Here is a 15,993-nt window from a genome sequence, read left to right as displayed (position 1 = left end):
AGATAAACACAGTTAGGAAGATTCTCAGAAGTATTTTTTCAAAGGAGAAGAAATGATTCCTAAAAATAGGAAAGTACAGCTTTGATAATAACATAAGCTTCATGTTCTCACATTTGGAAGTGATAAATATAGTATGCCAATTGGTACTATAAGGATCCAAAATGTATAAATGTTTGACAATTTTTACAAAAGGGTATTAATAAGAAAACTGGCACATACATAAAGACAATCAGCCTCAAGAAAATTAAGGGAAATGACGCTGAGCACAAATGTCTCCACCCTGCGATGGCACTGTTGCCGCTATACACTTCAGCCCCTGGAGGAAATGGGAGTGGCTTCTCTCGTGGGAATATCTGTAAAGGCCAAGAGGCTGAACAGGCAGACATCGCAGAGATAACTGGAGCCTCCAGGGCTGGCAGACCTCTGTCTGATGTTGCCACGGGCTCCTGGCTCCTCAATGTGTGGTCCTTTGTCTCCTGGGAACAGGTGAGTCCCAGAACACGTATGCGACCTATGGCTTTATCTTGCAGGCCTTCACTTAAGTCCTTCCCTGAAGATTCAACATCAGGTGCTCCTTGACTGCTTGCCTCTCACTCTGACTCCTTGAAGGGACCCACGGGAGCCCAGGTGACACAGACACCCAGACACCTCATCCCCAAGGTGGGAAAGAGCATGACAGTGACTTGTTCTCAGAATATAAGCCATGACTCCATGTACTGGTATCGACAAGACCAGGGCTGGGCCTGAAGCTGATCTGCTACTCACTTAATATTGATATAACTGAAAAAGGAGATGTTTCTGATGGATACAGCATCTCTCGAAAAGAGAAGAAGAGTTTTCTCCTGACGGTGGAGAAGGCCAACCCCAGCCAGACCTCTGTGTACCTCTGCCATCAGTATATGCACAGCACTGCACAGCCAGCTGCTCTTAGCACAAAAAGACCAGCCACAAGAGTGAAAAGACGCCTGCCTCTGGAGGTCCCACCTCGATCAGAAGGGAAATCACCCCAGCCACAAGTGACCACTGAATCCCCCTCCCTCCCCCAGCTTTGAGGATTCTGAGCAATGCGGCCTCCCTTTCAAGCTGAAATCCTTAAATCCAACTGAGCGATTGCTCAAACTAAACGTTTCATTTGTGATCTACTCTCAAAATGTTTCCAGATCCTATTCTTGGATGCTTGGTCGCTTAGGGGAAGCACCATGTTCTGAGATGACTTTCAGTCCAATGTTTTCCCTCATGTCAGCAGATGATCCTGCTAATCACCAAAATGTGTGAGCCCGAGATGCAGGAGTGATTTTCAGCATCCCTCGACATCCTTCTATTCCAGATCCATCGCATGTCCTGACTTTTCCTAAGAATTAGTTTTCTTGCAAATTTTATTAGTTTTTCTCACCACGCTGATATCACTGTGGTCCAGCAAACGTGACCTTTCACGTGGATTCCTCTAAACACACACACACACAGTCAACCTGTCTGCCACTGGCTACCTGTCCCTACCCACACACCGCTCTCAAGTTTAAAGCCTTTTTCTATCATTCTTTAACTAGTTAGTGTGATATTTCTGTGAGTGTGCAAGTCTCTCCACACCCCCATGATGCGGTGGTTGTTTACCTGCCCTCCTCCCCAACATGAACTTTCCCTTTCTTTCTTTCAGCTACCATGGCTGCCTGCATTGTATCCAGCAATGTGCTGCTGTTCTTGGGTATCCAGTTCTTGAATTTGCTTACATTAAGCCTTTCTCTGTTGGATATACATCAGCAGAACTCAACCATCTTGAGTTCTTTTTTTTATCAGCTATGTGATCATGGTGTCACCAGGATTCTTATTAGGTTTCAAGGTCAGAAGAGAAATTGATTGGAAGATGGAACCATGTGCTATGATCTCCATGTGTGGGTCCAGACAAGAGTCAGGACTGCAGCTATAGCTAGTTTTCAATCAAGAGATGTGTGCCTTTCGAGATTAGCCTGAGCATTTCCCCACCCTCCAGATGCCCAGCCCCTCTCAGTGTTAGCAGTTAGCCCGCAACCCTGCAAGTCACTTCCTCTCTGTGTCACAGGGAGAGGTGGCTGCCTTCCTGAGCCCTGCTCTTGCCAGATGAAGAGACTGTTCCCACAGAGGAGAAGCATGCAGAAGTCTTTCCCATCTCCCACACTGGAGACATTAAAGCTCCTAGGGCCCCAGTCAGTATGAGTCCATCTCTAGCCACTTCGAAAGACATCACCTGCTTCTGCGCAATCACTGCCCTCTTTCTCTTACTCCTTGTTTGTTTTCTCCATAGTGTATCATCAGCTCCCCGGCCTTTAGCAGAACAGGGATGAATGAGCCCAGCATCCCTCACACAGCCTCCTGAAGAGATGGACCACAGGGCCCCCTTTCATTTACCTATGTGTGCCAGACAACCATTTTGCTCATAGTTGTTGATTAATCATAACAGAATCATGTCAGACTACACTGTGAGCGTAAAGATTTCATCAATAGCAGTAGTCTTCAGATCTTATATCTTGTGAAACAACTCAAAAAGAAAACCCATTCTAATAGGGATAAGAACAATTTATTGAGGCAAAAACCTTTGTGCAAACAAATAGTCCACGAAGCTGAAGATCAGAAGGTTTTTGTCTTGTGTGGCTGTGTGAGCAGCTTGACGCATGACGGGGTTGCATCTGCCAGATTCCAGATTAGATATGATGTCAGCGATGTAAAAATTAAGCAGCTGAAGCTGAGCCGTGACTATATTATATGATTACAGAAAGTATAAAAGCCACTAGAGACCATACTCATAAGCCAAATAAATCAAACATACATGTGCAAGCACTGCATTGTTTCTGTAGTGTAAAGCCTGAAAGAGTTAATTTAATCTAGGAGATATGATAGGCATTGAGAATTGATAGGAAAGCACTCCTAGGTAAAGGATAACTGGGATATGGGAAAAGAGAAGGGAGAGAAGGAGAAAGTTTGTATATATGTATATGCAGGATAGTTAACACGGGTGTTCTACTGTCCTGTATTTCCTTGCTGAAAGAAACTGTCAGTGAGGCATTGGTTGATTAGCTTTGTATGTCTATATGTGTTTTCATGAGAAACTACATTGAAGATATCAATATGTAATACAATAAGCATTGTTAATTCCCTACCACTCTGTTTGTAACTCTGTAATGTCTGTACTGATCCTATGCTATTTTGTAAAATGTTGTCGGTCTGTTAATATTTTCCTCCTTTTATTTCTAAAATAAAAAAAAAAGAAAGTATAAAAGCCATAACATGCCCATGACTGATTCATGGTTTAGATAGTAAAAGTTTCATATGCATATGTACCACTAGGAAATATGGACATTAGGACATACACACACACACACACACACACACACACACACACACACACCATTAGGAAATGTTAATGGTTGATATAAGAACAATAACTACAAGAAAAACTCTATTGGAAAATAGAAGCATCATGAAGACATCTGTATTTGACCCAGTTTTTCTGATCCACAATATGCTCCAAAATCGCCAATTTAAAATATTCTCCTTTTTATTGTGAGGAGGCTGTTCAGCTCATGATAAAAATTAGCAAATTAGTGTAACAAAACTTTAAGTATACTTTATTGTTAACTGTCGGTACCATGTTGTGCAGCAGCTCTGTAGAATTTGCCTGCCTGAAGCTTCCTACCAACGATAACCCCTCATTTCTCCAGACGCCCCTCCTCATCTATGCTCTGCTTCTATGGGTTTGGCATTATGGGAAGCAAAATCAGTCACAAAAAACTGAATATTTCATGAAAGGAGTTTAGAATTCCTAGCGTATGATGACAAAAGCAGAACCATTTAAGTGGGTCTGATTATTCTTTTTAATTTTCCCATAATGCACCTTTTATTGCTTGCACCTGGTACTGACCATGTGCAGGACCTCACTGTTGGTGCAGAGGAACCTGCACATGTGAGCATTTGCACCTTTGCTATTACCATGACCAGTGCATCAGGGGAAAGAAAGGTGTTCTGTAAAAGGAGTTAGCAAAAAAAAAAAAAAGGGGGGGGGGCTGGGGATTTAGCTCGGCGGCAAAGTGCCTGCCTGGCAAGCACAAGGTCATGAGTTCGGTTCCCGGTACTGGAGAAAAACCAAAAAAAAAAAAAAAAAGAAAAGGAATTAGCACACTGCCCATTGGCTTTCTCTAGGTGTAGCTATTTCTGTGAAAGCAAGTGGCAACCGTTACAAGAGAAATATCTAAAAATAAATGTTTTTAATGCACTGAGTCTATAAGGACATATACAGCGTTACCCCCAGGCACACAAACGTGCCCACACGCTTACACACTCGCTCACACAGTGCTCCCATGATCTCCCTTTACTCTCTAGTGCCACCAGACTGAAATCTAGAAGATGGTGAGGCTCCTGCACATGGTCAGCAACACTGATATCACAGTCAATCGGCGGCCGGAAAAGACCAGCGTGTTCTTCAAAACAGCCGTGGGAGTCAGGCATCTCTGTGGCTTGGTGTTTTGTTTCCTGGGAGTGGGTGAGTTCTGAAAGTTGATCATGTTTGAAGGTTGGTGGCAAACTCTGTCCTGGTATTTCTAGACCTGGAGTACACGATCTTTCCCTTACAAGGCTTCTAACAACCCCTGTTCTCCCTCCTCTATGCTTTACTCACAGGCACTGTGGACACAAAATTACCCCCAAGATACCCAGCCCAAAGGACAAGAGAGAAAATTTGCCTGGAATGCTCACAGGATGTGGAGCATGAAAGAATGTGCTGGTATCAACAAGACGGTCTGGAACCACCGCTGATCCATTTCTCCTGTGGTGTTGAGAGTTACGCCAAAGGCGATGTCTCTGGCCGGTACAGCGTCTCTCAAAAGAAGAAAGAGGGCTTCTTGATTCTGGAGTCAGGCAGCACCAAACAGACCTCCATGTGCCAGCAGTTTATCCACAGCACTGCACAGCCATGTCCTCTCTGAGCAAAAAGAGCAGAGAAAGGAAGGAAGGGACTCGAACTTAGGCTGGACGCTGGCTCCTATGATGTGTTTGTGCCCATCAGAAAGGTGGCCATGAAGGAGGAACCTCCAGAGGCATGCACTTCAGCAAACAGAACACAAGACATGTTCACCCATTTCTAAATCAGAGGACACTGGAGGTTCATCTGCTCAACTGTATGTGTTGTTTCCAATCTAAATTTATATGGCTGTACCGCTACAAGTGGAAGTCTTCTTATATATTCACACTGAAGCCCTGCTGTACTATTATAAATTAATTTTCTTGCTTTCTCTTTTCTTAGTCTCTTTTATAATTTTTTTTTTTTTTAATTTGTTCAGCATCTTTGCTTTTGGTGCTTTGTCACTAGAGGGCACCAATGTATTCCAAACGCCTCAAATTTTATTGTTCAAAAGTTTATTCAAGAGAAAGTTTGTAGAATGTGGGTTCTGATCATTCATTTTTAAAAAAGAAAAACCCTGATTATAAAATCTTCATCCAGATTCTCTGATCAATTATGATTTCTTGGAAAAAAGAATCAGGGTAAGAATAAATTATGGTGGAGAGGGAGGTAAAAAATGGTCGAGCTACAATTGTACAATCACTAGGAGAAAATGTCTGCTTCCTTGTTTTTTAGAATGAAACAGACAATTCTTCCAGAAAACATTTGAGCCTTTTATAACTGGGAAAGACAAAGGAAATGTAAATGGTATTAAAAATTCCAAGAGTCAGGGGATGTACGAAACTATCAATGAGATAGACATATTAAAACATATTTTATTTCAGTGCTGCACTTTTAAGCAGAGGAAGTCAGATGAAAAAGTAAATCAATGTGTATTATAATGTTCAGGATTAAGTTTCTATAAACAATCAAACAGGAGCTGATTTGGGATGTTAGTAAACAAGAGAAGGGACTATCAAAAGGGGAGAAATACTGTTTTGCTTTTGTGAGCGATCACACTGGAATGAAGATTTTTTTTTTTTCTTTTTTTTTTTTTTGGTTTTTCTCCGGTACCGGGAACCAAACTCACGACCTTGCGCTTGCCAGGCAGGCGCTTTGGCCGCTGAGCTAAATCCCCAGCCCCTGGAATGAAGATTCTTTCTCTAACATTGAGCAGGAATTACAGGCCTCCTGTATGAAGTCAACATCCAGAGCAGAGGAAGCACGTTATCACATAACATCATTAAATACCCAAACATCTGACCTATACCCTTCTGTGTCCAGCGGGTCCTCAGTGTATCTGAGAATGTGACATTTACTCACACATTCTTTGTTCTCCACAGAAAGCAGCACGCGGACTCAGCAGATGAATCAGAAGAGAAAAAAAAAACAGGTTGAAGCACAGTGTGTCTATGCCCGGTGCCACCTGGGCCCATCTCCAGCCCCGTTACAATTGTCACCACCTACAATGGGTTCCTGGCACAAAGAGCACCATCCCAGACTCTGGTCCTCTCCTGACATATTGTCACCTGTCCCTCCAATGCATTCTTACCTTGCAGAGAGGAAGGACGTGAACTAAATAGACAATATGCAGAGATAAAATATCACACAAAAAATAAACATCTAAGGACGTTAAATGTGTTGTACATTGGGATAAGAACTTTGAGTTTAGGAATAAATTGGAAAAAAAGTTCTAAGAAGAGTTCGCAGAGTAGACTCTTAAAGGAACATAAAACATCATTATATTTACCAAAGTGCAGAGGGAATATTCACACAATGTAAACCACTCCTTCAATAGAGACACATCTTGTTAGAGATTGAAAATTTCACTGAAGGGTGAAGCTGCTATCCTAAATCTCTAAGAAAACAAGGCTTTTAATCAAGTGATCCGGAAAATCAAACATAATGTGTTCTTCCATAGTGAATGAGAGTTTGAGCAGAGATTTGGGCTGGAATCTGGGGAGGTAGAGGGAGCAGGAACAAGGACAATGAGAAAAAAGGAAATAATCATATTTTTAATTCTCTGGAGATCACTGAGATATCCCATGTCATTTATTTTTAAATATAATAACCCTGACGTGTGAGTAATGCTAAACATAAAGATCCTGGATTTCAATAAATGGCCACAGGCCAATAACCTATAAGACAGAACTACTTAAACCTGTAAATAGAGCTGCTCTGGTTTTCAAATGATGTATTCACATCTAATATAACAGCAGGTTTTCAGAGGCCTTGACGTGAATGATCTGTTCTTACCTTCTACTATTTGTCACCTTGCTTTTGAGTGCTCGGGACCTGCACATTGAGTATTCTGTCGCAAACACATTTTATGAGTCTGTATGATGGGGTTAAGAAAAGGGCTGATGTTAAACTTATTAACTGATAGCTCCTAGATCTAAAATTATTGCTTGTCTGTATTTGAACACTGAAACTGTATTTGATGTTCCATGAAATGTTATTATATTCCCCGTTCCATTTTATTTCTCAAAAATCACTACCAGAGAGAGTCTGTAGATGAGATTTAAGCCATAAAATAATGCTCTAGGGGAGTAATTTATGACTGAACAGAAATTCTTTATCCCCACGCTTCACAGGCCACCTGAATAATGGGGAAGACATCAGCAGCAGGCAATCTGCTCTCCAGAGATGATTCAGAGAAAGTAAATTGGGATTGCACAGCACGTTAAGAGGGAAGATGAGACACAGGGTGGAAAACAAAGCGAATGCATGAGATGCATCATCTAAAATAGTCAGTGACCCAGTTCTTCTTGTCCGGAAATATCAATAATATGAGACTTTGCCAGGCTGCAGTTCCATAGATGCCACCAGAAGACAGGTGGGCAAAGAATGTTTGTCCACTGGATCAGAGACAAAACACTGTGATGCGCTCAGTGCAGCAGCAGTACGAGCTTCGAGTATCTGTAAGTTTCCCTCAGTCCTCCATCCCAAGGTCCCCCAAAGTGATGCTGAGTGGCTGCTGCCTGTTGCATAGGTAACAGGTTTGAGTCACAGCTGATGGTCCAAGAGCTTAGAAAATTCTATTCTACTACCAACCCAATCAACCTTTGCTCCAGAGGGAGACGTTAGTTTTATTATCCTGGATAGGAAACAAACCTTGTCTCCGTCATCTAGGGTTGACTGCTATACAAACATTCTCGACAACAGAGTCCAAAAGAAAAGTTGACACCAGATGTGCAGAGATGCCAGAAAGCCACAAAAACTTGTCTCTTATCACCTCTATACCTGCTTTGGCGTAGAACAAGTAGTCAGCTACCCAACCACAGCATAATTAAACGTTCTTATTTGAAGAAACTGAGTTTTCCAGAAAAAGAGACTTCCACAAGTGACTGACCTGGCCCAGGCTGGGGAGATTCGCTTGAGAGTCAAGTGGCTTAAAAAGAGACGCAGAGAGACATGGAAAGATCTAACAGCTTTCATTCAGCCCCTGAACCCTAGTCCATCTGCTTAGCTGGTCCTGTGCTTTCTGGTGGTATACACACACAATAGTCCTTAGGCCCTGAGCTGCCCATGAGAACAGCAGTCCTTGGCTCCTTCATCTTCCCCTCTCTCAGCAATCCTCACTGATTAGTCTACATTTATACCAAAGTACACAGAGGCATCATGCGCCAGTAATGACCTTGGTTATATAAGTTATCCGCACTCACCAGCATTGACCTTGGTAGAGAATTTACTTATATTAGGGTATCAGGAAATGCACCTGGCTGGGGTTCTGTTGACACAGAACCCGCTGCTCCCAGAACTGCTTCATCCCACAGCCTGTGCCAAAGTACTGCCATCTTGTGATTTTGTGTTTCCCCATACTGACCTTTGAGTGGCCCTCACCAAATGCCAGGTGCCCTGCCTTGTCTTTTCACATGAAAACTGCTGGTAAGTAAGGACCAGCCCTGTTCCTAGGTACCCAGCAAGGTTTTACTACTTCACCCTTAGAAATGAACACACACGCAGTCAGGGATCACAGGGATCATCAGAGTATGGATGGAATTTCTAGCAAAAGAGAGAGTGAGTGAGAGAGAGAAAGAGAATTAAAAAGTAGGAAATAAAAGAAACTGAGGCAAGTAGACATAACAAGGAAAGAAAAACATTTCAAATAGCAATCATATAAACACTTTATTGTTAGCCTCAGAAATATAAGAAATATTTCATTCTTAATATCACAAAATGAATTAGAGAATAAATACATTTCAGTGAAAATATATGGAAACTTTTCAGAGAGTCAAAATAAATTACGTTTAAAAGAAAAACAAATTATCTTTTTAAAAGAGCACTTGCCTAGCATGCCTGAGGCCTTGTGTTCAATCTCTGACCCCAATACACAGAGAGTTTAAAATAAGGGTCAAGAAAGAAGTAAATACAGCACCCTAGAAAAGAGAACAAGAAGATGAGCAACAGAAAACATGAAAAGAATCATAGGTGGTTTAAAGCACCAACACAGAAGATCCAATAGCTGTCCAAGGGAACTGCAGAAAAAGGGAACAGGAAAAGAATCTTTAAGGCTGTCAAAGAAGAAATATCACAAAAATGATACTACCACAAACAATACCGTAAATGGAAAACACGAGCCTCCAGATTTTAAAACGCAGCTCTGTGTTTGATAAACACAATTGAAACTCATGAGCAACTAAAATGAAGGCATCACTTAATAAAATTTCAAAATCCTGGGGGTTAAATTTACCTTAGATAAAGAAAAATGTCCTGTTTTTAAACTATAAGTGAAAAGCAATAAATAAATTAGAAAGCTGAATGAGATTAGAGTTCTCACACTGAATTTTTAAAAAATAATTGCAGCAGGGGATATAGCTCAGCAGCACAAGTAACTGCCTGGTAAGCACAAGGTCTTGAGTTTGATTCATGGTACAAAAAAAAAAAAAAAAATATATATATATATATCAATAAATATCTATAAAATTTTGATAGAAAATAGTTTTCAACATAGATTCTTAACCCAACAATTAATAAAATGTAAAGAAAAAGGCATTTTATTTATGTTACAATCCAAAACTTTTACTTCTATTCACTTTTTTTTTAGGAAATTACTGAATAGCCTGCTCCCAGCAAACTGAGAGAGCAAACTAAAATGAAATGAAATCATGAGGGCCAGAAAATAGAAAGCTAATTTAAAATAGCGACAAAGTCCTGAGATCACAACCAGGCAGAGGAACTAATTAGCAACCAGTCAAGACTGAAATAGGCACATTTTCTAATACCGCCAGATACAGGCTGTGGATCCGCTGCACAATATGTTTCAGTAATTCATTCATAAATTCTAGCATTAGTTTCATGGTCTATCAAAACTTCAGATTCGTACTGAAGAAGGTGATCCAGCCAAAAAAGAATCTAGATTATTTAGAAGTACCACGTATAGAAAAGAATCAGACCATAAGGGTCTGCTGATTATTAAGCGTCCATAAAAAAAAATAAAATAATTGTGGCAGTGGCATGGCGACTCTTATAGGGCACATCCTCCAAAAATAGCAAGCAAAAACATAGGATTAAAAAGTTTAAAGGCATAGCAAAGTAGCCAAGAGCAGGCAGAAGTTACCAGGATATCTACATCTGGGTGAAAAGTAACCTTTCTTTCCTTCTGTCTGTCTTTCTTTCTAGCTACCGGGAATCGAACTCAGGACCTCAAACTTGCCAAGCAGGTGGTGTGCCACTGAGCTATATCCCAGCCCCCCTTTTCTGTATTTATACTGGTAACATTTTGTTGGTAATCGGGCTCCAGTTAAACAAAAACCCATGAAGGACCAGCAAGCCCATATGTACATATAAACTGCCCAAAAACTCTGGGTGATGTCTGAGTTGTTCATGTGGAAGTGATACTTCAGTTAGCAATATCTAAAGCTAAAAGAACTGAACAATGATTTCAGCCACTGGCTGTTGCAAAGGAAAGCAATTTTAAGTCTGAATTTAACCGAGTTATATGCCTTTGGAAAAAAATCCAACCATTTTTGCCAGTTGTTCCTCAGACAAAGGACTAACTGGAATATATAAAGAACTCAAAAAAATCAGACTCATCAAATGTAAAGACCCCATCCAAAAACGGGCATCTGAAATGAATTAACACTTCTCTGATGAAGAAATAGAAATGGCAAAAAAGCATATGAAAAAATGTTCAATATCATTGGTCATTTGAGAAATATAAATTAAACCAAATGCTGATATTTCATCTTACCCCAGAAAAAACAGCTATTACCAAGAAATCGACCAATAACAAATGCTGGTGAGGCCGTGGGGAAAAAAGAACCCTTCTCCACTGTTGGTGGGAGTGCAGACTGGTGCATCCACTATGGTAATCAGTGTGGAGATTCCTCAAAAATCTATGACTAGAGGTTCTGTTTGACCCAGCTATTTCCCTTCTTGGTGTCTTCCCAAACAGTTAAAAGCATCATACCAAAGCGATATATGCACACCTGTGTTTATAGTGGTACAGTTTGTATAGGTAAATCTTGGATATAGCCCAAATGCCCATTTACTGGTGAATGGATAAAGAAGATGTGGTGTTTCTATATAATGGAGTACTACTCTGCCATAAAGAAGGATATGCTTGAGACATTTCTAGGTAAACGGATGCACCTTGAGGCCATACTCTTAAGCAAAATAAATGGGATACACATGTGTAAAAACTGCATTGCTTCTCTGGTGTGAGAAACCAAAAGTGCAAATAAGGACCAAAATGTGTGATAGCTATTGTGAAATAGGAAGAAAATGTCAAATGGGCAGGGAAACAAGGGATGGGGAAAGGGAAAGGAAGGAAGTGAAAAGTTAAAAAAAGAGAAAAGAAGGAAAAAATGGAAACAAAGCTTTTGTAAATAAGGATGGGAAGATGGGTTGAAGGGAGAGTAGAGGAAAGGGAAAAAAATAAGAATCAAGTTATATAATGTACGGTACAAAATCCCCATGATGAATGTAATCATTATATACACCTAAAATGCACCAATCATGGTTGATTTGTTTTATTTTGTTTTGAGACTCTGTATCACACTGAATGTTCTTGCTTTGATTTGTTTATGTTTGTGATACTGGTATGTGCTACTGTTCTATTTCTCTGTTTGTTTGTTTCTCATTTATTACTCTTTTTAAAATAAAATAAAAAAATAAAATGCACCAATAAAAATACTTTTCTTTAAAAAGTAAATAAACAGAGCCAATGTACCAGTAAAAAATTAAATTAAATTAAATTAAAAATTCCAACTATATCCGGAAGGATGAAACTAAATTCAGACATACCTTTGACAATATCCAAGGTTCATAATGTATAGAGCACTGCAAAAGTGAAGCAATCCTTGATAGTATTACAATGAATGTTGGGCATTAGGATCACGTAGACATGGGTTTGAGACTTCACTTTGTCACTTCTTGGATTATGTGACCTTTAGCAGGTTAAGACTCCTAGGTAACACTGCCAGGCATGGCACATGCCTGCAATCCTAGCACTCAGCAGGCTGAAGCAGGAGGATCAAGGCCAGCCTGGGGTACATAAGCAAGTTCAAAGCCAGACTGCACTACTTAGCAAGACCCGGTCATTAAAAAAAAAAGACTCCTAGGTAAGATTTCCTAATTTGTAAATTTGTGAAAAGAGAGATAACAATAGCCAATACAGAGCCAGCCTATCAACAAATGAATGGATAAAGACAAAGTGCCATATATGCACAGGTAGCCACAAAGAAGAACAAAATTCTAACATTTGCAAGAAAATGGATGGACTTGGAGACCATTGTGTTGAGCCAAATAAGCCAGACTCAAAAAGACAGCCATTGCATGTTCTCCCTAATACGTGGAATCTAAAAAACAGATGACAAGAAAGTAGGAGGGAGGCTATGATTAAACAAGAGGACGGGAATAAAATGGAGGGGAAGGGGAGAGGGGTTATAGGGAAAAGAATATGAGCAAAATATGCACATTGAAACATTCTCCAGGGGCTGGGGATTTAGCTCAGTGGCACAGTGCCTGCGGGGCAAGCGCAAGGTTGTGAGTTCCATTCCTGGTACCAGAGAAAAACCAAAACAAACAAACAAACAAAAGAAACACTCTCCAAAATGCAAAAGTACTAGGAGGTGGGTTGTGAAAATGATCAAAGTGTATTATGTGCATGTACAAATCTGCCAAAATGAAATCCACTCATCTGAATCAAAAGTTTAAAAATAGTGATAACAGTAACCTGAAAACATAGCCAGTTCATAGACCAATATATGCAAATCACCGAGTAAGTGTTAAAAAATGAGCTTTGCCTTTATGCAAAATAAAGTATTTAAGTAGTTAGCATGGTAGGAGAAAACAGGATGAGAAGTCAATAAATACTAGAAAAGAGTTGTAGTACTGTGGTCAAGTTCTACACAGGGATTAATCTGTTTCATAATTCATATTAAACTGAACTAGAATAGAAAGAACCTTATTACAAATGACCAGGAATTAAGTGGAGAGAAAGAAAGTCATTGTGAATGTGATAACTGAAATGAAGGAAACACATGTGATGTGTTTAATTTGTGAATTAACAAATGAAGTGAGGAGAAAAGAGGCTCACTGAATTCCTGAGTCTGAAGCCCAACAAAAGCGAAAATTCCATCGACTGGAAGAATGGAATTCAGAAATAAGAGTTACTTTATTGGTAGATGTATGTTGGAGGAGGACTAATACGTTCAGTGTAGGACGACAGCAGTGATGTTGTAGACAGTTGAAATTCTGTTGTAAAGTTTCTTTATACCTTAAAATTTTACCTTTAGCTCTTTGGAGTCAATATTGCAATCCATCTTGCTTGCATTCCCAGAGTGGCACATACAAGTAGCACATCCATAATGATGGATGAGGACTTGGATAACTGATGGGCATGTGCCAGATGCATGCTGGGATGCCTTGTGAATAAATGCCCATCCTAAGTGAAGGGCCACACAGAACCACTAGAGGGCAGAATAATGCTCCAAGTTTTACAGAAACTACCTCCTACTAGAAGAGAAGAAAACAATAGCAGGTAGCAAAGCAACTACATCATTGTGAGGAAAGATAAACTGGAGTTTGAGTTCTTAGTGACTTTTCTCAGGGGCAAAAAAAAAAAAAATTCACAGCTCAAAGATGTGGACTTTCCTGCTACAAAGTAGGGATCTTGCCCCATGGGAAATCTGGGGCTAATGTTAATGCTGAGCAGAGGTGTGGGGAGATTTTCTACCCCCAAATTCTAAAGCCACCAGATAGAAGATGAGGGTGAGAGGTGAGACTACGAACCCTGACAGAATAAGAAAGGAGACAAAACAAAAAAGGAGGCAGTGCTTTGGGTCCTTTGGGAGCTGAGGTGGTATAGAGTAAATAAAGTTGAAATCTTCCTGCCGGTTTGACCCCAAGCTGGTGTGTCATTCTGGAACTAATCTTTGTGTTCGGTGTTACCATTCAGCAATAGTTGAGCAGAGACATCGGTCAAAGTAGGACCTCCATGACAATCCAAGTCTTCCTAATGTTCTGGTACCATCGGCTCTTGGAATAGAGCTTGGTGCTGTTTGAAACTGAAAAGCAAGGGTCTGAAGCCACATATGAGAGTCGATTTGCCAAGGACAAGTTTCCCATCAGCCACTCCAACCTAACATTTTCAATTCTGACTGTGAGCAGCATGCACCCTGAAGACATCAGCTTCTACTACTGCTGTGCTTTGGACACAGTGCTAGGCGCAGATCAAAGATCTGAGCAAGAACTTCAGCTACTTCTGACTCAGCTGTCCCTAGGAGAGCCTGAGGCCTCCAGTAAGATGGATGAGGTGAGCCACAGCTCCTGTGTGGAGAGAGATGTACATGCATTTATGGGCAAGCATGGGTTTGAATGTACACTGGGGACGGAGAGGAAATCTGTACGGCTCTCTGCAGGCTTTCAACACAGACAGCAAGAGCAGCTCCTGGGATGCTGAGGATACAATTTCACCCCGAAGAATGGTTAGGAATACTCAGTAGAGACAAACAGATGAAATTTGCCTTCAAGCAGTGGGGTCAGAAATGCCCTTTAGCTGTCCTATCTCCTAGATATATTTATCCTATTTTCTATTATTTTATCACAAGCCTATATGGGTGGCCTGTTCTCTATCACGAAATATTATGGAAGGACCTTAAACATCTTGATAGCGATGGTCTATTGCACTGAAGATATACTGATTGTTCTTAGTGAATAGGACTATAAAGCAGATTATTAAACGTCTCAGTATGACATATGCATGCCAGATCATGTAGAAGTTGCAAAGTTTTTAGAGACCAGCCATGCCGTATTAGTGAGCTTAGGTATTGCAGAGGTCTAGAGTATGCTGGAATATCTCTTTTAAATCGAGAAATAAACTCATGCACCTGTATCATCCATCATGAAGAAAGAATTGTAATGCTTGGGCCTCTTTGGGCCTTGAATTTGACTTTAGGTATATTGAAATTGATAGTGCTGCTCTGGTCAGTTACACAGTGTTACTGTGTAATCTGTAAAACTTAGGCCAATGGAAGGGAGATTTGGTAACAGAGCAGGGCTGTGATGAGTGCTTCCTGTTGCTTGATCATAGACTTAGCCAACTCGGTTGTTCTCCAAAGCCAGTAGCACACAGAGATGATCTGTGAAGCCTCTTATATCTTACTCCTCAATAAAAAAAAAAATCACAAAGCAGTGAGAAGCAAGTTCACAGTGCAGCAAGGGAGAGTGGAGGTCTGGGATACAGGGAGTGCTCACTCTCCCAAGATTTGGGCATGCTGTCCGGGGTGGATATAAGCTCACCTGCACATGTCTCACTTGTACCACCTCTGGGGAACCCCAGTGAAAAGCGCACTAAGACGCACTCTGGGCTTCCTGCTCTAGAGCAACAGGACATGCTGTGCTATAGTGCCGAAGGACATTCTGTTTTGAAGTGGCCTGAATAGGGTCAAACTCTCCCGGCCATCTCCTCCTTGCCTAAGAATGCTGGATTCCTGCAGTTATCCTTGAGAACTACAAATGACAAAGTGGGAGGCCTTCCAAGGCCAACTAGAAAAATTTCCTACAAGGAAAAGCAAAGTTTAGGTGTAAAGCCCTCCTCTCTTATACCTGCTGACAACTGTTCTTCCTTAAAAAGCTGCTTC

At 40.8% G+C, this 15,993-nt stretch overlaps 2 gene segments (V, D, J or C); both read left to right on the top strand.

The window, feature by feature from the left end:
- Positions 1 to 15,993, top strand: part of LOC102010596 — a gene marked incomplete in the record, with an annotated part of 115,445 nt that overhangs the window by 76,707 nt on the left and 22,745 nt on the right.
- Positions 4,360 to 4,968, top strand: LOC102009956. The segment is given in 2 exon segments: positions 4,360 to 4,510; positions 4,648 to 4,968. Coding segments are annotated over 2 exon segments (441 nt in total).

This window comes from Chinchilla lanigera, unplaced genomic scaffold, assembly GCF_000276665.1.
Source record: "Chinchilla lanigera isolate Chin_1 unplaced genomic scaffold, ChiLan1.0 scaffold00093, whole genome shotgun sequence".
In the NCBI taxonomy this organism is placed as follows: domain Eukaryota; kingdom Metazoa; phylum Chordata; class Mammalia; order Rodentia; family Chinchillidae; genus Chinchilla; species Chinchilla lanigera.
Note: the sequence above shows the minus strand (reverse complement) of the source record. Positions and strands in the feature narration are given on the sequence as shown.